The sequence below is a fragment of the Cetorhinus maximus genome, chromosome 9, assembly GCF_964194155.1.
Source record: "Cetorhinus maximus chromosome 9, sCetMax3.hap1.1, whole genome shotgun sequence".
NCBI lineage: Eukaryota > Metazoa > Chordata > Chondrichthyes > Lamniformes > Cetorhinidae > Cetorhinus > Cetorhinus maximus.
Genome location: NC_135887.1, coordinates 46956650 through 46981827, shown reverse-complemented (window position 1 = coordinate 46981827; position 25178 = coordinate 46956650). Strand labels below are relative to the sequence as shown.

Genomic DNA, 25178 nt, shown 5'->3' with positions numbered 1-25178 from the left:
AATGAACTCCCTTTCCTTGACATACTAGTTGAGAAATCTGCCACAGGGTTCTCTACCACGTTCTACTGCAAGCCTACCTTCACCAGTCAATACATGCGTCGGGATTCTTACAGTTCCATGCGCAACAAGCTTGGCTTTATTGGCCAATAGAGCCAAAGCCATTTTCTTACCATGCAAACTTGGTGCTGAAATAGGGTACATCAGAGCCATCCTGTAGGATGATGGCTGCCCTGATCATTTCGTGCTGTATATCATGCAAACTCATGAACAGGCCTAAGGCTGTCACTTTTGGTCTGAAAAGTGCCCAGTCTACCTCAGATTATCCTGGAAGGGCAAGGTATCTCAAAAATTTAAGATTGTCAGGCTTGCAGTGTGGCACATTTTGTGTGTACTGGAAGCTACATATGTTAATACACAAGGCCCTGTTCTTTGCAGACAGAAAGACCTTGTGCACACATTGCACCTGTTTCAGTTAAACAAAATATGTGATAGCCATTCACTGGTTCATTCCTCAGGGCAATGACTTGACCAGTCAGATTCAGGCTGCGTGGTTTAAAATTCAAACAATGCTTGGTAGTTAACTGTCAGTCACCATTAACATGTGCATTCTCCATGGCAATGCCTCTACGAATCATAGTCCAATTCCCAAACATTCAGCAGTCTTTTCTCATACAGTATAAAGTTGTTGCTTCCCTTGACGTTGGTATTCTTGCGATTGTCCTAATGAGTGCAAGATGAAAAGCTTTGACAAAATGTCCTTTATCAGCAATACTCAAGTTTAAAGTTTGCTGAATCCTGTCAAGCTTCTAAGTCTCAATGGTGGAATTACGCTATTGACCTTATTGCCAGTGATATGCTGTCAATGAGTGCCACTGTCCTGATCTCACTCCAACTGTCGAAGAAACTTTCATCCATGTATTGTCACCTCCTAACCATTTTGACTCCCCACTTCCTGGCACACTCTTGTTACCCCATAATTTTGGGAACACCCCTCCTGTAAAATGCTCTTCAGAACCTATCTCTCTGCTTTTCCTCATCTTCCCAAATTCTCTTGACATTTTGCCTATTATTGCCACAGTGAAGTATTTTAGGATGTATTTTTACATTTAAGATCTGATAGAAATACACGCTGTTCCATTTGCAATTGTAAATCTGTGGTTATAGTTTTGCAAAGATTATATCAGAAATAAGTATTCACTGCAAGCGGAGAATCTAACTAAGGTTGTTATATTCCAACTTCTTCATTCTTAGGAATTGAACATTGAGGAGCAGTCTGAGTGTGTCCAGGACTTCTATCAAAACATGGTTGATCGATTGCAGACACACTCCAGTTTTAAAGGTACGTTGCACTGGACAACATTTTTTTTTAAAAAGTAAAGCCCATGACATGAAATTGACCATAGGCTTTGGTATTCCATTCTTTTAATGATATCTACTCTTGTTGCCATAATAATTCATTTCCTTTTCATTTCACTTCTGCTCTAACTGGTTGTATGCTGAGTATACCTTGCCTGTCACGCTACCCTCATTAGAATAGATAGGGAGAAACAGTTCATGTTGGCCGAAGGATCGAGAAGCGGAGGACACTGATGTAAAATGATTGGCAAGAGAAACAGTGGCGACATGAAAATTTTTTTATGTAGCGAGTGGTTAGGATCTGCAACGCACTACCTGAGAGTATGATGGGAGCAGATTCAATTGTGGGTTTCTGAAAAGGAATGGATAATTATCTGAAGAGAAACTTTGCAGGGCTACTAGTAAGGGAGTGGAACAAGGTGAGTTGTTGCTCTTGCAGAGAGCTAGCACTGACACAGTGAGCAAATTGTTCTCCTGTGCTGAATACCATTCTATGATTCAAATGCACTCAGTCTGACTGCCCTGACAGCTATTCTGTGTGTGCTTTGGGGAGTTACTAATGTGATTTTTCTATTATTTATTCCAAAAACCAGAACAAATCTCTTTCTGTAAATTGCAATTTTTAAATACATTTACTTTCTACTTAATTGGTTTCTATGAATAAGTTACTTGGAATCTACGCGTCCTGAGAATTTCTTTTTATTCTGATTCTGGCAGCCTTCCATCTCAAGATGATGTTTTGTGCCTTCGTGGTCAATTCTGTTCAACATCACCTGGTATGGCTCAGGATCCCACTTTACCATGGAAGTCTCTGCTGCATTTGCTGCAGATGAAGGCAGTAGGATGAGAAAACACAGGATTTGCTGTCCTCTGCTTTCTCTGGGCCCTAATTCTTACCCAAGAGAAATTTCAGTTTCTCCTTTCCTCTTCCAATGTCCTCCAAACAGTCAGCTGCTAGAGGTCCTGGTAGTTGGTGACTGTCTCCCAGTTGGTTCTGTCAATGTCCCGACTTCACGTCTTCATACCTCACTTGCAGGTTCCCTTGTAACGGAGTTATGCACGTCCAGCAGTTCATGAGCCAGCGGTCAGTTCACCATCCTGATGGCCTTTGGGTATACGGCCGTCTTACATCCAATTATCATGGTTGAGCCATTGCAGTCATGGTTTAGTAATGAGTGTATATTGTGAGTTAGTACCCTCCAGGACCTCCTATGTTGATGACCTTGTCCCGCCAAGAGTTGTGGAAGTAGCAAAGGTGGAAACTGTTCAGCCTTTTCTCCTGCCTAGCATATGTTGTCCAGGTCTTACTGCTGTAGAGGAGTGCACTGAGGACATGGGCTTGGTGGACTCAAGAGTTTGACATTTTCCGTCAGGTTGCTGTTGTTCCACACTTTTACTGAACTTGGACATAACAGCTTCAGCCATCGCAATGCGCATGTTGATTTTAGCATCAAGTGACAGATTGCTGGTGTTTGCGGCTTCTAAATACGTGAAGCTATCACTGGTCTCTAGCATCACCTTATCACTACTCGTTGATCGGAGTATGACATCATCCTGAACCATGGCAACTGTCTTCCTGACAGTCAAACCAAACTCTTTACAGGCATGCATACCTGTCCATTTGCCACTGAAAGTGTTCCTTGGTTTGGAATACTGGTGTGGCATCATCAGCATAGAGCAACTCTGAGAACTTGGTGTACTTTTGTCTTGGATCTCAGGTGGGCAAGGCTGAACACCTTTCTGACAGTTCTGATCTGTAAGGAGACACTCTTTGTAGATGAACTGAAGGCATATGACAGCAGCAAAGAGAAGAATATGCCAAAGACTGTCTACACCAGTATGCAACTGTGTTTGACCCCACTGCAGATCGCAAAGGATTCTGATATTGCCCCATCATAGCTGACCTGACCCCTCAAATTGTCATGGACGGAGGAGATTCAGCGGGCAGCCAGTTTTCTTCAGCTTAATACATCACCTCTGCTCATTTGATTGAATGCCTTGGTGAGGTTGATTAAGGTAATATGTAGTGGCCCCTTAGTTTATTGGCACTTTTCTTGCAGCTGCCAGACTGAGAAGATCATGTTGATTGTGGATCTTCCAGTTCTGAAACTACACTGGGATTTGGGATAAGTGCGTTCAGCCAAGATGTTTGGCAGGGAGATGCCTCGATAGTTGTTGCAATTGCTGAGGTTATCCTTGTTCGTGCACAGGGCCTTTGCATCATTCATTTTTTAAATAATTGTACAAAATTTGTCCAGTCATTCACTTATGAAGTGAGCATAGATAAAACCATAGAATGGCACAGAGAAGGAAACCATTTGGTCCATCATGCCTGTGCCAGCTCTTTGGTAGAGCTACCCAAATCATCCTGCTCCCCTGTTTTTCCCCAAAGTCCTGTAATTTTTTTTTTCTTTAAAGCATTTATACAATTTTCTTTTGATTTTGATTGTTGCTTGAATATTGAATTTGCTGGCACTGTCCTTTCGGAACGCATTCCAGATCACAAAAGCTCATTGTGTATTTGTAACAAAAAATGTTACCGCTGGTTCTTTCACCAATTAACTTTTAAAAAATGTCTCCCGGGTTACTAATCCTAAGCAGTTTCTCTTCACTTACCCTGTCTAGACCCCTCATGATTTTGAACATCATGATCAAATCTCCTCTCAGCCTTCTCTTCTCGAAGGAGAACACCGCTGGCTTCTCCAGTCCTCCCAAAAAGTCCATCATTCCTGGAGCTATTCTCATAAATTTCATCTGCACCCTCTCTAAATCCTTCATATCCTTTCTAATGTGCAGTTCCCTGAATTTGGCACAATACTCCAGTTGTGGCTGAACCAGTGTTTTAATGGAGGTTTAGCATTCTTCTTTACTTTTGTATTCTATATTAATTAATTGTTCAGTTACTTTGTTGGCAGTTGCAACAAAATCACAAGTGTTTTATTGTTAATTTGCAAAATATTTACATTTTTAAAATGCAGCTTTATAATACTACCAGTGGCCTCCATTTAAGCTGTGCAGCTGTATTTTCTGCTAATAAAATCATTCTTACCCTGTTGGCAAGTTTTTATTTATGTAATTGTTGTTTCAGGTTCCTCTGAAAGGATAGAGAAGGTAATGGACCAGATTGAAAACTACATCATGACGCGACTGTACAAAAATGTGTTTTGTCCAGAGACAACTGATGATGAGAAAAAAGATCTTGCAATTCAGAAAAGAATCAGGTGAAGATATTTACTTTTGATGAATTTGGTGAGGTTAGGCATCAGGTAAAAGATTTTTCCAAGGTACTTTAATGTTAAACCAATTCAAAACCTGTTCATGAGGAAGACCATTTTCCCACACTAATTCATCCATCCAGAATTACCTTATTTTCCCTCCATTGCTCCATTTTATTATTTCTTAAATGAAGCTCGGGTTTTTGCTATCACCACTTTGCTCTGATTACTCTCCCTTTCTCTATCTGAAGAAGCACTTCCAGCTATCAGGCCTAAAATTATCTTTTTATATTTTGAATATGTGCCCTTATATCTTAACCACACAGTATATTTTAAAATTCCAGATTAACCTTTATGATCTTGTATACCTCTGTAAAATCAGCTGTGGATGCTTACATTTCAAGCTGAAAAGCCCAGATATTTCCAGTGTCTCTGCATAAGTCAGATTCCTTTAGAAAGAAGGTGAAGACTTTAGAAAGGATGCAAAAAAGATCTAGGAGAATGGTTCCAGCGATGAGGGACTTCAGTTATATGCATAAAGTTTAATGAAATTTTACTGCAACTGTACAGGGCCTTGGTGAGGCCACATATGGAATACTGTGCACAATTTTGCTCCCCTTATTTGAAAAAATATATAATTGTGTTAGAAGCAGTTCTGAGAAGGTTCACTCCTGGGATGAGGGACTTACCTTGTCAAGAAAGGGTTGAGCAATGGGCCTATACCCATTGAAGTTTGGAAGAATGAGAGGTGATCTTATTAAAACTGAGGGTTTTTAATTAAAAATTAAAAAGACTCTGAGGGGACTTGATAGGGTAGATGCTGGGAGGACGTTTCCACTTGTGGGAGAGACTAGAACTAGGGGACTTGGTTTAAGAATGAGAGGTCTAACGTTTAAGATGGGGATGAGGAGAATTTTTTTCTGAGGGTCATTAGTATGTGGAATTCTCTTCCCCAGAAAGCAGTAGAGGCGGCGTCATTGAATTTATTCAAGGCAGAGTTAGACAGATTTTTGATACATGAGGGAGTCGAGGGCTATGGGGGCGGACGACAGTGGAGTTGAGACCACAACCCGATGAGCCATGATCTTCTTAAATGGCAAAGCAGGCTCAGGGCTGAATGGCCTACTCCTGCTCCTAAGTCCTATGTTCCTATACATAGATTGGAGAACATGGGGTTAAGAGAAAACTTCCTGGAATGCTCAAAACCATCAGGGGTCTAGATAGAGTAGGTAGAGAGAAATTATTCCCATTGGTGGAAAAGTCAGAGCAGGAGGGCAACACTTTTGCCAAGTGAATGGCAAAAGAGCCGACAGACATGAGGAAAAGCTTTTTACACAGCAAGTGGTTAGGATCTGGAATGCACTGCCGGAGAGCATGGTGGAGATGCATTCAATTGTGGCTTTCCAAAGGAAATTGGCCAAATAGCTGAAGAGAGAAAATTTGCAGTACTATGGGGAAGGGGCGGGGGAGCAATCTAGGATTGGGAAGATTTAGTCTGCATGGAAAATGGCCCCTAATTGGCACCTCAAGTAGCGCAATTGGCTGCCCCTTTGTTGAAGTGGGCTGACTACTTTCTTCCTCGACTGCTTGTGGGAAGTTCGCCTGAAGGTAGGAATGTGACAGGGAGCTATTCCAACATTAAACTTGGAATCCTGCAACTTATTCACGGACAGTAAGTTGTAACATTTTTCATAGTGGTATTCGATATTCAGCTTACAATGTTAATGCATAAAGCATTTAAAGCAAGAAGACGATGCATTTATATGGTGTCTTAGACAATTCTAAGGCACTTAACTAGGAAACAATTTTAAAAATGATGAACCAGTGAAGAAGCTATGAGAAAGAGTGACCCAAAACTTGTTCAAAGAAGTGGGTAGAAAGTGGGTAGGACATAATTGGCTGATATCTTGGTCACCTATGATAGGATGAAGTAAATTCACCAGATGCTATAGTTCAGGAGAGTAAAATGCTTGAGGTTACAGTTAAGGAGTGGGGAAGTCATGAAGGGATTTAAACATTACAATGGAAACTTGTTAAATTTGAGGCATTGTGGGGGATGGGGCAGGAATGTACCAGGAACCAATAGGACTTAGTGGGGTAAAAACAAAAAGCTAAAAGCTACTGCGGATGCTGGAAATCCAAAACAAAAACAAAATTACCTGGAAAAACTCAGCAGGTCTGGCAGCATCGGTGGAGAAGAAATCAGCTAACGTTTCGAGTCTTCACGACCCTTCGGCAGAACTGACTTAGTGGGGGTTTTGTGTTAATCAAAATTTTTTTTAAATCAGTTCTTCACTTATCCCAAATGTGTTTTTATTTGATTTGACACAAATATACTTATTGCTTTGACAAGAAACACTGCGCATCCATTCTCCCATTGCAGATGGAAAGGGCACCAGTGTCTTTTGTCTGATTCCTGTAATGTTATGATGTCCTAAAACCGAAAGGTTTGGGCAGTTCCAAGCTAACATGGTTATAAATTCAATGCATAGTGTTGCTCTTAACTTTATTCTATGTTAATTAACAATCTTCTTTCAAATTATAAGAACAGTTGGCATGGAAAGCAAGTCAAATTCACACTGGTGTATGAACTGTTTCTAGTGTCGGAGTTGAACCCGGCTGGGGAAGAATAGAGGCAACTTGACTCTACATCTGGCCTCTGTTTCCTGATTTGAAAATGCCAGTACTGAACGCCAAAAGTAGCAAATACTCAGTAATAGCCTCAAGTTAAATCTAGAAAGTTCAGAAAATCTCTTTTAAAGAAATTATATCTTGGAAGTTAATTATTTCCATTGCTGTTTTAGCATCTTAGAAAACATTGCTGGGACCAAATAGCCAACTTCTGCTCTAATTTCTTAAGTTCTTAGGTCCTATATTATGGACATTGTATAATGTTCTTCCAATATCTTTTTTGTAGAAAATATTTTTTGGTGCAGTGGTTCACCAGAATTTGAGGCTATTTGGCTCCATCTTTGACAGAAATGAACTAATATTACAGTAACTTAAGAATGTGTTCGCACCACTTTTTTAATATATTAAAATGTTTGCCAGAAACAAACATTTGCAAGTACCCCAACCTTGAGAAGGTGACCTAGTTGGAGGCAAGTAGACAGGATTAAGTATCTTTTGCAATTGATGTATTTTGATTAGTTCAGAATTTGAAAGATATTTTAGCCATTTCTGCTCTAGCAAATGTGAGGTTCTGCAAGTCTAAGCTGACGATATTTTCCTCTTACTATTTTCTGACCTCCAGGGCGTTGCACTGGGTGACTCTTGAAATGCTGTGTGTTCCAGTAAATGAAGAAATCTCTGAAGTTTATGAATTAGTTGTAAAAGCAATCACAGGTTTGTTAGATTTATTTATTTAGTATGGTCAATATGGATAAAATTCAATTTACTGTAACCACCAAAATAATTTTAAGTTTGCTATTACAAAATGAAGGCATACATTTTCTGCAGAAGCAAAATACTGTGAAAGCTGGAAATCTGAAGTAATAACAGAAAATGCTGAAAATACTCTGGTCTTGCAGCACCTATAGAGAGTTAACATTTCAGGTTGGTGATATCGCCCAACCACCAAAGCAGAGAGCCACCACCATGTGAAATTCAGCTGGAGAGTCAGAAGTTGAGGGGGTCATGAATCATGGATGTCCATTTTAGCTGTCGCTGAACTTGTGGGGCTTGAAATCTGAGGGAAGTCTGAAATCAGAGGGCTCAAGAACGGAGAGGAAGAGAAGGAGAATGGTGACATCAAGGGAAAACTGGGGAATGGGGTTTGGAGGGAGCAGGTGAGGATAGGTTAAAATAAACATACTAGGGAATGGAGGCTTGTGGAGAGACCTGGAGAATGGGGAAATCATGGGGAAAGATGGAGACAAGGGAGTGGGGGCTCATCAGACGATGGGGAATTAGGGGGTAGGAGGTCATGGCAGGGAAGGGGTCTAGTGACCAGGAATTGGGGCTGAAGTGAATGTGTAATGGGGGAAATGAGTTGAGCGTGGATGTTGGGTTCACTATTTGCCATAGAGTCAGGAGCAGCAGTTGCTGATAAGTGGTGAGGGGGAACATTTGGTTAAGGGGTAAGCAAAACTCAGATACCTTGCTGTAGGCAAACAATGAAAGATTATTTCCATTGATGGCTGAAATAGAGAACTTGGGAATGGGAAATAAGGATTCTCACTGGAAGAAACAAGGGGTAAGGAAGGATAGTTCTTGAGCTGAGGGATATCAGACTATGCTCTATCCACATGGCAGTTATAGACTAAAACTTTAACTTGAAAGGGAATGGGATACATATTGGAAAAAGAGGAATCTTGGGGTAAAAACAGGAGAATGGGGTTACAGGAGCATGTGTATCGGGGTGGGTGAGGTACAACTGGCATTATCCTGCACTGTAACTTCTATAATTCTATAAAAACTTTCCCTTATTAAGTTCAAGCTTAGGGAGTGGTTTAGAAACGGTGCTGAGCTGAGTTTAGGACAATGCATCTTGAGATGTGCCCCAAACATTGAGCCCACTGTGATCTCAGTCTGGTTCAGATTGTCCTCTGCCCCCTGATTTTGACGCACAAAATCCAAGTGCGGATCAGCTTTGACTGAGGCTCCCAGTTCAGAATTTTTGCCTTTACAACCAGAGTCCGAGGCAATAAGGAGAGGGATTGGACCTATTAAAAGTGATTGGCTGTGGGAACTTGACTGCAATTTGTGCAGTGTAGAGTAATTCAGGCAGTAGTTTCAGGGTGAATGGATCTCATGTTTCTTGGAACTTGCTGCACAAAGGCTGCTGGTGCAAAACCACTCAATCACAGGAGCCACAACCTTTATAAGATATATGCAGTAACATTTGTAGAAGTTGTGATCATGCCATGTGATCAGACATCAAATGGCCAGGCAACTTGGCCTGTAACTTTCAGGTTCCGGGGTGTTGTAACTGTGTGGGGTGGGGTGGGGTACTTCAAAGAATCCCTGAGATATCCTCAGGTAAGGGTTGCCCGGGAAGTTCAAACTTCCGCTACGCAATTGCCCTGCAATTGGAACCATCCGAAAGTATGATTTAGATGGCAAACTTTGGATGGTTCCAACTGCCTTAACCAAAATAGTTACCCAGGAAAAGTTAGAACTAAAACCACTTCTAACTCCTAGGTAACTATAGTACTGACCCCCGACCGCCCGACCGAACCAACCCATTGTTGACCACCTGACACCCCCACAACTGATCTCATGACCCCTGTTGACCACCTGACTCCACTCACACCATGCACCCCCCCACCCAAAAAAAATCCTACCTTACAAGCCTGCCTTCTGCATGGCTTCTGAAAGTGGCTGGACCTTTAAGTGTAACTTCCCTGCTTTAGGGCAGCTATTATTGTAAGAAAAAATGACTCTGCAGCTCTTGACTGAAGGCCTCAGGAGCACCCTGCCCTACACGGTTCTTGACCGGCCTGCTTTGGAAAGTCAGGCGAGAAAGGATTGGCTGGATCTCCAGGTAGGAAACCAGGAGGCTCTGCCACTCCCATGGAAGTTCAGGTCCATTATTAGAATGTTATGTGAACAAACTTCCAGGAATGCCTGCAACCAGAGTTGGCAACTATGCGTGTATATCATGTTACTGCATGATAACTATACAAAAAGATGGGAATTTTCTAATAGTTCAATGGGTTGCTAGGCCGTATGGACCAGGAGGTTAATTTAGCTCTAACCTATGCTGATATCCGCTGAGGCAACTGTGGAGATGTCATCTTTGGCTTCGGTGTGTGAGAGTTAAGGAGGGTAAAGTCAGCAGTTCCTGGTCTTTATCAATAGGTAACCCTACTGAAAGGTTGTATGTATGTATATTGAATCAAGATAGTTGCACAGTTAAATTAATTCCAATTTTTAAAAATTATATGTCTAACACTTGAAGTTTTGATCTCATTGTTTACAATATCATCCAAATCACTTGATTTGAATTAGAGCTTTATTATGATGCATAGGTAGTTGCGAATATTATCTTTTCTGCGATTAAAGTTGCCTTAGAAATTTCTGTCTTCAATGCACATACAATGAAATATGGGGATACTCTAAGTTGGCCAGTATTCCACAGCAACAGACTGACTCCTGCCAATGTTCCACCTCCATGGAAACAGATTGATATCTACTTTTTAGGCAGTTCCTCGGGATCAAGGATGACTTGCTTCCACTCGGTTCAATGAGTTCCAAGTTGGCTAACGAGTCCAATGCGTGATCTGCAGACTCTACCATGTGGCCAAGGTGGTGTTTGACAGGTCAAGTAGACGAGTTGCTTGTCCGCTCCCATTAAATTCTCTTGAGATGCTCGGTGCCTTCCTGAATGCTGTTCTCCATTTTGGGCTATCACAGGCCAGGGATTCCTATGAATCACTGGGGATGTTGGCTCTCTTCTGAGTAAAGTGGTTGTTTTGCGAACCTGTTGTCAGGCTGCCCAGCAAAGCTGATTTTAGGTGATTCTTGCCATGATGCTGGAAATGTTGACTTGGGAGAGGATGTTGACATTAAATCGCCTATCCTGCCAAAGTATGAGAAGAATTTTGCAGCAATAGCGTTGTTGGTATTTCTCCAATGCTTTGGGATGCCTGCTGTAGATGGTCCAAGTTTCTGAAGCATACATGAGCACAGGGATTTCAGTTGCCCAGTAAACCATGACCTTAGTTCCAGTTTTGATATGCCAGCCCACGAATACTCTCTCCCTCAATCGGCCAAAGGCTGAGCTGGCACATTGGAGACAGGATGGATTTCATCATCAATGTCTACTTTCTTTAAGAGAAAGCTCTCGAAGTAGAGAAAGTGGTTCACATTTTCCAGGGTCTCTCAAGTGGATCAACATGGTGGATATTGATGATGTGCTGTGGGAACGGGTTGCAAGAGGACCTTAGATTTCTGGTTGTTTAAAGAATGGCCTATCTTGTGTGCTTTGGTGAAAGGAGCCAATGATGAATTGGAGCTCTGACTCCCAAGTGAGCATCGTCTGTGTACTGATGCTCAGTGACTGAGGTTGGACTGACCTTAATTTTGGAGTGGAAGGGATGAAGGTTGAACCCTCATGATTGACAGAGTCAAAGGCTTTCGTGAGGTCAAGAATTGCCATATTACAGCATTTGGTGCTGTTCCCTGTATTTTTCCTGGATTTACTGTGCAGTGGAGATCATATCTGTGTAGTGCCCCTCAGTGGGTGAAATCCAGACTGAGATTCTGGGAGAAGCTCTTTAGCTACTGGGAGGAGAGAGTTGAGGTGAATCCTTGCAGTGATATTGCTGTGGCAAACAACAGGGAGACTCCCCTATAATTACTGCAGTTATCTCTTTTCTTCAAAATGGTCATGTTTATAGTGTCCCTGAGATTCCCCTGCTGGCATGTGCTGCTCCTCCCAGATAAGGGTTGGGCAGTCACCTCAGGAATGTATCTACACCACGTTTTAGGATTCTGGCAGGAATTTTGGTCTGCTCCAGAGGCCTTGTTTTTCAGCTGATGATAGGCTTTTTCAACTCCATTCCAGGTCAACTACCCCCAAAACTTAGCTATAAAAGTGTACTGAGGGACGGAGTCGGGTCAAAGACACAGCCTCAGTTGCAGGACTCTTCAAAATGCTTTCTGCAGTGGGCGCTGACTGCCTTTCTGTTCTTAATGAGGATTTTTCTGTTCTTGGTTCTTAATGGAGTGGGCCTTTGAGCATTCGGCCCATAGATGGTCCTGACGGCACTTAAGAACTCAGTCATGTTGTGGTTTTCTGCAAACTGTTAGAACTCCCACGTCTTTTTCACTCGCCATTTTTTTGTGTCCCGTGTTTTTTGTTGTACCACTGCTTTCAGATGCCTAAAGGTCTGCTTTTCTCTTTAAGTGTCGTAATGCTTCCAGTCTATAAACACTTTGCGCTTGCACTTGGTTAGTTCCTGTATTTCTTGGTCATGCTTGTCGAACCAGTCTTATTTATTTCCTGGTAAAGAAGCCAAGAACCTCTTTGCAAACGCTGATTCAAATGAACTTTAAAGTGGGCCAAGCGCTTATGGACACACTGCAACTCCTGTTGCTTGGTAGTCGAGGGGTTGCCTGTTCAATGTTGGCTGAGAAGAGCTGCCTTTGCAGGATCCTTGAGACCTTCAATGTTGAGTTTCTTGCAGCAGTGTTTCTGTTGCTGTTGCAGGGCCAGATTGAAAGAGCTGGTAGATAAAATGAGGCTATGATCAGTCGAAAGCACCTATCATGGTGTCAGTGACAGCCCTGAGGCTGCAAAGTCGTCCACAAATTAATGTAAAATAATAACACATTCATATAAATACACTATGGAGACAACTCATGAGACCAACCAAAAAACCAGATCTGGCTGAACGCACTAGATACTGCAAAGGCTATGGGCCCTGACAACATTCCGGCAATAGTACCGAAGACTTGTGCTCCAGAACTTGCTGCGCCCCTAGCCAAGCTGTTCCAGTACAGCTTCAACACTGGCATCTACCCGGCTATGTGGAAAATTGCCCAGGTACTTTCTGTACACAAAAAGCAGGATAAATCCAACCCGGCCAATTACTGCCCCCTCAGTCTACTCTCCATCATCAGTAAAGTAATGGAAGGGGTCAGCAACAGTGCTATTAAGCGGCACTTGCTTAGCAATAACCTGCTCACTGATGTCCAGTTTGGGTTCCGCCAGGGACGAGCTCCTAACCTCGTTACAGCCTTGGTTCAAACACGGACAAAAGAGCTGAACTCCTGAAGTGAGGTGAGAGTGACTGCCCTTGACATCAAGGCAGCATTTGACTGAGTGTGGCATTAAGGAGCCCTAGCAAAACTGGAGTCAGTGGGAATTAGGGGGAAAACTCTCTGCTGGTTGGAGTCATACCTAGCAGAAAGGAAAAAAGCAAAAAACTGCGGATGCTGGAAATTGAAAACAAAAACAAAAGTACCTGGAAAAACTCAGCAGGTCTGGCAGCATCTGCGGAAGGAAGCACAGTTAACGTTTTGAGTCCGCATGACTCTTCAACAGAACTAAGGAAAAATAGAAAAGGGGTGAAATATAAGCTGGTTTAAGGAGGGGTTGGGACAAGAGAGCTGGATAGAGGGCCAGTGATAGGTGGAGATAACCAAAAGATGTCACAGACAAAAGGACAAAGAGCTGTTGAAGGTGGTGATATTATCTAAAGGAATGTGCTAATTAAGGGTAAAAAGCAGGACAAGCAAGGTACAGATAGCCCTAGTGGGGGTGGGGTGAAGAAATCAAAAAAGGCTAAAAGGTAGAGATAAAACAATGGATGGAAATACATTTAAAAATCTATATAAATTATTGGAAAAAACAAAAAGGAGGGGGAAAAAACAGAAAGGGGGTGGGGATGGAGGAGAGAGTTCATGATCTAAAATTGTTGAACTCAATATTCAGTCCGAAAGGCTGTAAAGTGCCGAGTCGGAAAGGAAGATGGTTGTGGTTGTTGGAGGTCAGTCATCTCAGCTCCAGGACAACACTGCAGGAGTTCCTCAGTGTAGTGTCCTAGGCCCAGCCATCTTCAGCTGCTTCACCAATGACCTTCTTTCCATCATAAGGTTGGAAGTGGGGACGTTCGCTGATGCTTGCACAATGTTCACCATTTACAACTCAGATACTGAAGCAGTCCATGTCCAGATGCAGCAAGGCCTGGACAATATCCAGACTTGGGCTGACAAGTGGCAAGTAACATTTGCACCACAGGTGTCAGGCAATGACCATCTCCAACAAGAGAGAATCCAACCATTGCCCCATGATGTTCAATGGCATTACCATCACTGAATCCCTCACTATCAACATCCTGGGGTTTACCATTGATCAGAAACTGAACTGGACTAGCCATATAAATACTGTGGCTACAAGAGCAGGTCAGAGGCTAGGAGTCATGCGAGGAGTAACTCGCCTCCTGACTCCCCAAAGCCTGTCCACCACTACAAGGCACAAGTCAGGAGTGTGATGGAATACCCCCCACTTGCCTGGATGAATGCAGCTCCTACAACACTGAAGAAGCTGGACACCATCCAGGACAAAGCAGTCTACTTGATTGTCACCACATTCACTCCCTCCACCACCGATGCACAGTAGCAGCAATGTGTACCATCTACAAGATGCACTGCAGGAATTCACCAAGGCCTCTTAGACAGCACCTTCCAAACCCATGACCACTACCGCCTAGAAGGACCAGGGCAGCAGATAGATGGGAACACCATCACCTGGGAGTTCCTCTCCAAGCCACTCACCATCCTGACTTGGAAATATATCACCGTTCCTTCACTGTCGCTGGGTCAAAATTCTGGAACTCACTTCCTAACAGCACTGTGGGTGTACCTACACCACATGGACTGCAGCAGTTCAAGAAGGCAGCTCACCACCACCTTCTCAAAGGCAACTAGGGATGGGCAATAAATGCTGGCCCAGCCAGTGAAACCCACATCCCGTGAATGAATAAAAAAAAAACTCTCAAAAATAGTTTATGCCAATCTTTATCTATCTTTGTTTGACAGAAGAACCTTAATATATTACTGTTAAAGAAAAATGTATTCATGTTGTTTTTGTATTGCCCTTTTTATAACCAATTGGCGTCTTAAAGCGCTTTACAGCCAATTAAGTATTTTTTGAAGTGTAGTCATTGTTGTAGTGCAGGAAACAGGGCAGCCAAATAGTGCACAGTAAGCTCCCACAAACAAAGAGATAATAACCAGATAATCTGTTCTTGTGATGTTTATTTGAGGGATAAATATTGTTCAGGACACTTGGAATAGACCCCACCCTCTCTTCGAAATAGTGCCATGGAATCCTACCCGAGAGGGAAAATGGGACCTTGGTTTAACCTCTCATCCAAAGGACTGCACCTCTGACAATGCAACATTCTCTCAATACTGCACTGGAGTGTCAGCCTTGATTCTTGTGTTCAAGTCCTAGATTGGGACTCTAATCTGGAAGCTTGTGACTCAAGGCACAATGCAACCAACTGAGCCACAGCTGAGACAAATTCTTCTGGGTAGAAATGTATCTTGGGCAGTGATGCAAAACTACAGTATTGGATCCATTGCAGTTTGTGGGATTATATGTCAGACATTGTGCATAATGGGCAGCTGATCCAATATCACCCATTTGACGCCACTGTCCAAGATGGATTTCAACCCTTTTATGTCGTCATGAATTGAGATTTGGCGCCACCAAATGTTCAAAGCATGTATTGACATATATTTTAAGGAACAAAAGGATGGTTCAATCATGGTAAAACTGATTTAATAATAAGTAATTTTGTGAATTTTTACAGCTGTTATCGAAATGGATTCAAGACGTGTTCCACGTGAAAAGTTAACCTGCATCACAAAATGCAGCAAGCAAATATTCAATGCTATAAAGATCACAAAGAATGAGCCTGCTTCTGCTGATGACTTCTTACCCACACTTATCTACATTGTTCTGAAGGCTAATCCACCTCGTTTACAGTCAAACATCCAGTATATTACACGATTCTGCAATCCAAGCAGACTGATGACTGGTGAAGATGGATATTACTTTACAAATTTAGTAAGTGTTCTGACAAAAATTGCATTTAGAATCCTCTTAAAATGGCCAACAATGGGTTGCCATTTGATAAAGCCATATCTATGATACTTGGCTGATACAACTAATGCACATGAATTGTTTTCAAGAAATTATATATCAGTGTTATAAACCTGGTGATAATTTCAATTAAACTCACTCCTATTTTAAAGCAGAATGTAATGTATGTGGAGAATCCGAGTTGTAGCAATTATCAGCTCTTCAACCAACCTTTGCAACTTGGGAGAAAAAAGTCTTTAACAGCTGAGACTTGTAAGATTTGAGTTGAATTATTGCTATCTAGTTTGCACCACAGTAATAATGGAAATGTAGTCTATCAATGGAATGTGGGATGGTCACATATGCATCTTTATACACATTTTCTGAAGCAGTAGGAGAGTTGTATTTCAGCAGTGACCAGCTTCTTTGTCAATGGAAAAAAGCAATTGCCACATCTTAAATGAGTGATGTGAGATCCTAATACATATTGTTTGGTAGTCAATATTAGGACAGAAGGTTTCCAATATTGTATGAGTTTTCAAGAGAAAGTTGTGGGAAGGGTAATTAGACCTTCTAAGAACCTCATTTTCAGCAATGATGACCTGTGATGGGTCTCCCCCAGTTTCATGCACTAGTTCCTTGAGTAATATGGGGAAATAGATAATCTAGTCCCAAGCCCGTTCCAGCAATGTTTTATAATTGCTAAAGGGTGCAAGATCAGAATGGGTTAAAAAACTTTAAAGCAAATTAAATGTGGAATGAATATCATCTGATCAATGTTTGTGCACTTCCCCTTAGTTCAGAATGCAATTGAGATGGGAACGTGACAAATTATAGGTTTGAGATTAAACCCTAAACTTTAGTATATGTATTTAATGGAATACATTTAGCAAGATATTACTTAGGGTCTTGCCTGAGATTTAATGAGTGAATGAATGGCTGTACTGTGTTGCCAAAAAAGTTTAATGATTTTCAAAAAATTTGAAATGTTGACATTTAAATTATATTAATGGTTATTAAATGTTTTGCACCTATCTTGTTTGCAGTGTTGTGCAGTTGCCTTTATTGAAAAGTTAGATGCCCAGTCTTTGAACCTAACTCAGGAAGATTTTGATCGCTACATGTCTGGCCAAGCATCACCTAAGAAGCAGGACTCTGAGGAGTGGTCTCCTGACACATGCCCAGGACTGAAACAAATGTACAAAAACTTAAATCTCATTTCACAGCTGAATGAGAGACAGCAAAAAATTCTGTCAGATGCCAAGCAGCTTGAAAATGACCTAATTGATTGGAGCGAAGGTGTGACCAAAGAGGTTGAAGACATTATTGAGAAATATCCACTCGATATCAAACCTAGAGGCCTAGTGGCTGCAATCGATTCTGACAATGTAGAAAATGACAAGCTTCCACCACCAATCCAGCCACAAGTGTTTATTGGCTGAAAGAATTTAAACTGAATGTTAAACCTGAGCTAACTCTGCTCTGAGGTTCAATCTGTTGACTGGCATCTATGGTTCTGGAACATACATAATGGGAGTACAACTGTGTTCAAACTGATGATGTTGTGAAATGCTTGAAGTAATATTTGTAGATCAGCTATAAGGTATAAATCTATTGGGGATTTATAACAAAAGCTACTTCAAAAGTTAATGCCTGACCTCTGAATTTTTTTTAAGAGATCAAAATCGTTATGTTACGATTAGTATCTTTTTGGTGTGAAGTAAAAACCAGAAAGTGATGGAAACCTCAGTGCCCGTAGAATCTTCAGTTGGACACAGCCTGACCCGCTGAGCGTTTTCCACGTTTTCTGTTTCTATTTTCCCAGCATCCGGAGTATTTTGCTTTTGTTTTCCCTTTTAAATCTGGCTTGAAAATTTCAAGGTGTGTTTTATATTTGCTAAGTTCTCTGATGAGAGCATTTAATTCCAGGGATTCTAGTTTAAAGTTGCAAGTAAATGCAAATTGTTTAATGCATGCAAATCTGGAATTTTCACCAATGTTTTAACGATCCACTCCATGATTCAGTCTTTAGGAAAATCAGTAGCATTATTAATATTTCTTTGAAACATTGTCTTCAGGTTAAGATTACCATTGTAAATACTATTTGTTCCTCATTGTACTGCACATTGATAATTTGGCACGCAGTGTAGGAGGATCCTTTAGAAGAAAGGACAAAGCATTCTATTTTTCATTTTATCTCCAGCGTTCTATCATGCAAAAAGAAATAGGTTGTTTAAATTTATCATATTTGCCAACTCCTTTATTTCTCTTCATTTTTGAAAACAGATCAGTAATTAAGATGATTTAGTTAGAGGCTGCCCTTGTATGGCCCAACTGTGAATCTTATAAAGTGCTTGATGTATTATTCTGTTATATGGTCTGTTTACAATAGTTTAACCTGAATGTGCTTGATGGATGATGAAATTCAAGAAGAGGTCAGACATTACCTTGATAGAAGAAACACTATTATTGTAGTACAAAATACACTCTGGTTTGGCTATCTTGCAATAGTTTTAGTTGCTAAATTTTCTAAATTGCATATTTACATTAATCACTTTGACTTAAATCATCTGAATGCCTGTTTTAATTACTTTTTAGCCTCCAGAACAACTTACTTACACGGAAGCATATTCTGACAATATTTTAATGGGAACAGAGCTTATCTGTTTAAAATTTGGCATTGTATAGTTTTACGTTCAAAAAGTAAAATATAGTAGGCAGTTGTTGCACTACTTCACATTACTTCACATTACATCAAAGCTCCATGACTCCACAATTAACTTTTTTTGTACTTCAAATTTCAGTGCAATTAATTTGATTGCTTCTCCAGGAGCTGTAGATAAACCTGCATTATATAACCATTAGTGTTCCATGAACATCCTCTGTATTTAATTGGCTGTAAAGTGCGTTGGGAGGTCTTGAGGTTGTGAAAGGTGCTATATAAAAGCAATTTTTTTCTACTTTCCATTCTAATCTGAGTTAGCTGCTTTCAATTGAAGCAGCAAAGAACTTGACAGTTGACTTCAATATTCTGGAATAAGCCAGTATTTACATTCCAGATTGCTGTCCATTAGCCCTGTTGGAATGTGTGTTGTGTAGTTGTCTGATGAGGGCAAGGTCAGCCTTTGTTGTGATATACCCGCCGTCAAATAGTGTGCTGATTCTTGCCACCATATATGTATAAAAATTAACCACTTTGGTGAGGTACTAGAGGGTTGAACATGAGCTTTAGATCAGCAATGCTAATGCATATTCCAATGCTCCATGTAGCTTTCATATAGGGAATATTTATAACTTTTATGAAAACTTCTTCCTGAGCTTTTCAATCCATTTGAAGGAGAAACTACTGTCAATAACCAAAGGAAAACTGTCCAATTTTCTCTTTTTTTCAGGACAAACAATTTGTACAGAATTTACTTTTGGAGAAGAGTGCATCTTCATTTATGGTTGAGATGTTTTTTGTGCATGTAATTGTAAAAACAGGCATGTACTCTGGTATGAAATCTCGTTAATTGGTCCATCACATTATGGCAGTGGATGCACAAAATAGCTTTCCAGAGTTAATCCACTCTTCCCATAGAGGCAATGAAAAATATTCTCACTTGCAAGGAACTGGAACTGCTTTTAAACCAACCTATCACTAGTGAGTTGCATAAAATCGAATAGTTTAGGATTAACACACACAACCCAAATATTATTTGTTACAACGTCAAATAAGCTTTAACTTGACCTAATTACATTCATAATATTTTGTGATAGCTAATAATTCAGTATCTTAATGAGTGAAGTGCAGTCGACTTGGCATAATTGCCACTCATTTTTAAAAATTAAACTGGTTTAGTGCTATATCATAGGTTTTTTTATGATTTTCATGTAGAATAACCACTTCATGCACAGCTTGATGACGTCTATGATTGTTCAAACTTTAAGTTTATTTTGAACTCTTGAGATGAGGGCACATGCAGGTAAAAGATAATCTTAATTTGTGGATGTCAGTCTTTCACTTTTGCATGTCCAACTTCTTGGAGCAGGGGGCCACATCTAATAGTCTCATCTTGTGAACGTGCAGAAAATGATCACATTTGCTTTTGGAGCAGACAAAATTGAGATTAAACTACAAGTCTCTTTATTGGAGAAACATTTCTTATCCTAGCAATTTTTTCCTCACTTGGTGAACACTGAAGTCAGCATGCATGTCAGAAATATTAAATCTACCAATACATCATTTGCTACTTTGGAATGCAAAGACATTACAAGGATCATTCTTGCCTTACCTTTTCCCAACACTCCCAGATTACTTGACAATCCCATAAATTTAATTTATTTTCAATGTGTACAACTCACATAAATAATACAAGCACAGAGGAAAGTGCATGATTAAATTTCCAGGATGACATTCATGTATTTAAATGTAAAAATCCTTCCAAAAATTGCTCAACTTTTAAGTAAATTGTTAGTTTTGGCCATGCCCTGTGTGCTGTTCTCCAGTGATTATTTTTAATATCACACAACCTGTTAATTTGAGAGGTGTAGAGTAAATATTAAAACTAACCTTTCATGATGACTTGGACTGCAGATAAGTCGGCGTTTTCATTTGTGGAAGAGCAGTTTATGAATAAGCTCTCAGATAATACCCCAAGATTGAGTCTGGAGGAAGCAAATCAGGCATGTATAATTTGAGACTTTTGGGAAGATTGATGGGAAGAACAAGCAGCAATGGAGTCAACAACACCACCCCGTAACCACAATCTCAAATGCTAGAAAACTAAAATTGGATGTTCCTGTAATTCAAACTGCCACTTTATCAGCTGCCAAGTGATCTAATATGGAACGTTCTGATTTGTTCTGTCACTTACACTTACTAGCTTGTGTGCCAGCTGATCAAGCAATGGTTTGAATTATTTGAATTTGCTGGCAGGTTTATGCATGAGTTGGTGAGATTGCGTTGCTTTACTTTTCCTTGCCCTGGAGTAATGGGTTGTGCACCCTGCATCACACCATTTTGAACAGAGAAGAGGTAGAACAAATTGAATCTGGTTCAGGTCACAGTGTTGGATAAAATCTCTAAATGGGCTGAATTTTGGCTCATCAGTCACAGCTTGAACCCTATCTAATATTGATAAGTGAAAATTACTATTAACAGCTGTAGGTTTCCCACTCATTTATTGAATTTGGAAATTCAAAAGATCAGTTCAATATCTCAAATGCGAATCCTAAAAACCTAGTAAATTGGTGCAACAGAAGTTTCTATTTTTTGCTGAACATTTTTTCTGTAGCTAAAATCAACGTTGTGATTAAAAATGTTGTCATATATATTGAATATGCCTGTTTTCATTCTAGTAATAACATCTTGTACAAGTGTTACTACAATAATCTGTATGACTCCAAACTGAAAACATTTTGAGTGTGTCTAAATGATTTTTAAATGATTAAGCAATGACAGTTTCTTAGAGGATAAATTGCAGTTTGTAGCAATTAGACCACCTATTTCAATACGTAATAACTTCGGTTTAATGTCAAGATGTGAAAATAGTTGAGTTTTTTGAACCAACTGTAATATTTGAAATCCTATTTGAAGTATATGTTTCAACATTGCCATAATAAAAGAAAATTAAATGGTGTTTGAGAAATTCAAATTACTTTTGAAAGTGTCTATTTGATATTGAATTTTGCTTAGGAATAACAATTTTGGTCAGGGTTTCTGTTTGTTAACAATTGACTTTTGATAACTGCTGTAGAACAAGCACATAGAGGCACTACCTTCACATTATTGTATCTTTGAAGCAAGAGCAAATTAACCTATTGGGACAGAAAATTAATGATTCATTTGTTTTTCTATTCTTTAGCAAAAAGTGAAAGATTTTCTGAAATGCACTTCAATGATGTATTCCCTATTTTCTTTCCTCAAACATTTCACAAAATCTCTCTCTTCAGCCCCTGCCCACCCTAAACATGCTGGAGTAAGCATGCAGTAGAATCTGATGGGTGTTTTCTCTCTTTATGTAGTATCCTCATTGTCCAAGGGTTGCTAAACATGGCTGAAGGCGATGCCCCAAGAACTACCTCAGACAGAATGGGGATTGTACCACTAGCTAACTGAGTGAATTTGATACTGCCACCACTGCTGCCCCACCCAACAGCACAGGTTCAATTCCCGTACCGGCTGAGGTCATCCATGAAGGCCCCTCCTTTTCAACCTCACCCCTCTCCTGAGGTGTGGTGACCCTCAGGTTAACCTCACCACCAGTCATGTCTCTCTAATGAGAGCAGCCTGTGGTCCTCTGGGACTACGGCGACTTTCATTAGTTTCACCCCCTCCCCTCCCTTGGGTGCTTAACCTACTTCTCTGTCAACGCTAACTTTCTAGCTCAGCAACATTAGCATCTCACAGTTCAGCAAACTTCAGACTTATCTTTCCCACGTCATATACTAGGATATTTGCTTTTTTTTAAAAAAGTTTTGATCTGTTTGTGCCTTTTGCATTTTGCATTTTAATGTATTTGGAAGATATCACTTAAGCATCCATCTCTCACACAGTAAACAAACTACTCTTGTTGGTTCTAGATATCTATGCTCCCTAGGCGCACACTGTTAAAAACGTACCCAGAATTTCCTTGGGGCTTGTTGGGAGGTGTTGAATACAGGTGGGATGATATTCCACTCATCTGTGATGTGTGCGGCTGTCCTGCAGGAATTGGAGAGTTGGCTGCTTTCTATATTGCATGGCAGGTCAGAAGGTCAATGCCTTTGAGAGAGGTGGTGGAGGCAAGGTGGAAGGGAAATTATAAATGTGCTGCTGAAGTATGCTGCAACTTAAAAGTGGCAGCAGCTTCCTGGAACGCCATCAGGTAAGTGAATTCTTTTTTCAGGATTTCAATGAGTTGGAATGTTTTTGTGGGGCCAGACAGAGTTCTAAATAAGATACAAAATGTTGCAAATATTCAACAGGTCTGCAGCATCTGTAGAGAGAGGAAAAACAACTAATATTTCAGATCATCAAACTTGCATCAGAACAGGAAAAAGTAGGAGACGTAACCAGTTTAAAGCAAGTGGCAGGAAATGAGTGGAGCGGAGAAAAAGAAACTGAGGATTTGTGATAAAGTGGAAGACAGGAGAGATTAAATGACAAAAGAGATGATGGTGCAATGCAAAGGGGAGAGAGGTGGCAATGGGACAAGTAAAGAAGCAAAAGATATATCAAAGGAGTTGTTAATGGGGAAACACCACATCATTTCCAGCATAGCTGCTGTCTGAAAACTTAAAAGGAGCAGAGGTTATGATCTGAAATTGTTAAACTCAGTTTTGAGTCTGGCAGGCTCTTAAATTGCCAAATGGAAAAATGAAGTGCTGTTCCTCAAGATTATGGTAGCTTTATGGAAACAGTATAGGAGGCAGAGGAGTGGAGCAGAAAATTAAAATGACAGGCGACTGGAAGTTTGGGGTCATGTTTGTGAACTGAACGGAGGTGTTCCGCAAAGTTCTCATCCAATCTGTGTTTAGTCTCCTTGATGTAGAGGAGGCGACATTGTGAGCAGCAAACACTATGTACAAAATTGAAAGAAGTTAAGTAATCCGCTGTTTCACCTCAAAGGTGTATTTGTGGTCTTGGACAGAGAGGAGACGGGCAGTAAAAAGGCAGGTGTAACAGCTCCACTGACATTGTATGGTACCGTGGATATTGGGAGTGATTGGGGAGTGGATTGGGGTGTCAAGGAAGAAATGGTTCATTTGGAATACTGAGAGGATAGGGAAGTGGAAGATGGTTGGTGGTGGCAATACTCTGGAAATGGCAGAGGATGATGTGTTGAATATGGAAGTTGGTGGGGTGGAAGGTGAGGACAAGGGGGACCTTATCATGGCTCTGGGATTGGGGGTGAGAGCAGTAGTGCGGAAAATAGAACGGACGTGGTTGAGGACCCAGTCAACCGCTGTGGGGGCAATCTTTGGTTGAGATAAAAGGAAGACAGCTAAAGTAGAATGCTGGTATAGGGAAGCTGCATTGTCAGAATAGAGGCAGAGAAACTGGAAGAATGGAATACTCTTTAAGGAGTATGAGCAAGTGTAGTCAAAGTTGCTGTCAGAGAGTTCATATTGGATGTTGGTGGAAAGCTTATCCCCAGAAATGCAGGCAGAGAATTTGAAGAAGGGAAGAGTTAGAGATGATCTATTTGAAAGGCAAAGTAAGGGGTGAGAGTTGGATGCAAAGTTGATATAAAATTCCAGTTCAGGGTGAGAGCAGGAAATGGCATCGATACCGTCAATTAATTGGAAGGGGAGGTGAAGGAAGGGACCTGGGCAGGACTGGAACAAAGAATGTTCCAGATATTCCAGAAAAAGTCAGGCATAGCTAGGACCCATGGAGATTCCCATGGTACCACATCTTATTTGGAACAATTGAGGGGAGTTAAATTGTTCAATGTGAGAACAAGTTCAGCCAGGTGGAGGATGGTGGTGGTTTGGGACTGATTGTGCCTCTGTTCAAGGAAGCACAGAGCTTTCAGACTGTCATACTGGGGGAAGGAGATGTGGAGAGAGTGCCAGATTGAACAAGGAGGGACTCTTTTGATTCTTGATCCACAAAAATAAAAGCTTAATTCCCTGGGTAATTTTCTGATTGGCTTAGGACCATTAGTTAGGTCACTCAATGTCTGGTGTAATTGAGCAGAACTTACACACGATGTATGCTCCACTCATTTATACCTGCATTTTGTGGTCAGGATTCTACAGGTGGGCTGTTTGCCCATTTACAGGCCCAATTTCAACTGCTGGTTGTTTGCTGTTTTAGGACTAGTTGGCTTAAAATTCACCTATTTTGTTCTCATGAAAAGTTGTAAATATAAGTGGCTCACTTATCTGCCTATTTCTGGCTAATATAGACAAGTAAATTTAACTTCTGTTAACAAATAAATATTCTTATGATGAAAAGTCATACAGACTGGAAAGGTTAACTCTGTCTTCCTCTCCACAGATGCTGTCAGACCTACTGAGTTTTTCCAGCAATTTTTGTTTTTGTTTCAGATTTCCAGCATCCGCAGTATTTTGCTTTTAACTTCTATTAAACTTGTTAG

At 40.7% G+C, this 25178-nt stretch overlaps 1 protein-coding gene across 1 annotated transcript in view; it reads left to right on the top strand.

Annotated features, from left to right (window-relative positions):
* Window positions 1-21731, top strand: part of rabgef1 (RAB guanine nucleotide exchange factor (GEF) 1) — a 36348-nt gene extending 14617 nt beyond the window's left edge. Inside the window, exons 4-8 of the mRNA XM_078548663.1 lie at window positions 1252-1339; window positions 4445-4577; window positions 7825-7916; window positions 15839-16095; window positions 17157-21731. Of these exons, the coding sequence (XP_078404789.1) occupies window positions 1252-1339; window positions 4445-4577; window positions 7825-7916; window positions 15839-16095; window positions 17157-17552 (966 nt within the window). The 3' untranslated portion in view covers window positions 17553-21731. The remainder of the gene's footprint in view (window positions 1-1251; window positions 1340-4444; window positions 4578-7824; window positions 7917-15838; window positions 16096-17156) is intronic.
* The last annotated feature ends 3447 nt before the right edge of the window (window positions 21732-25178 follow it).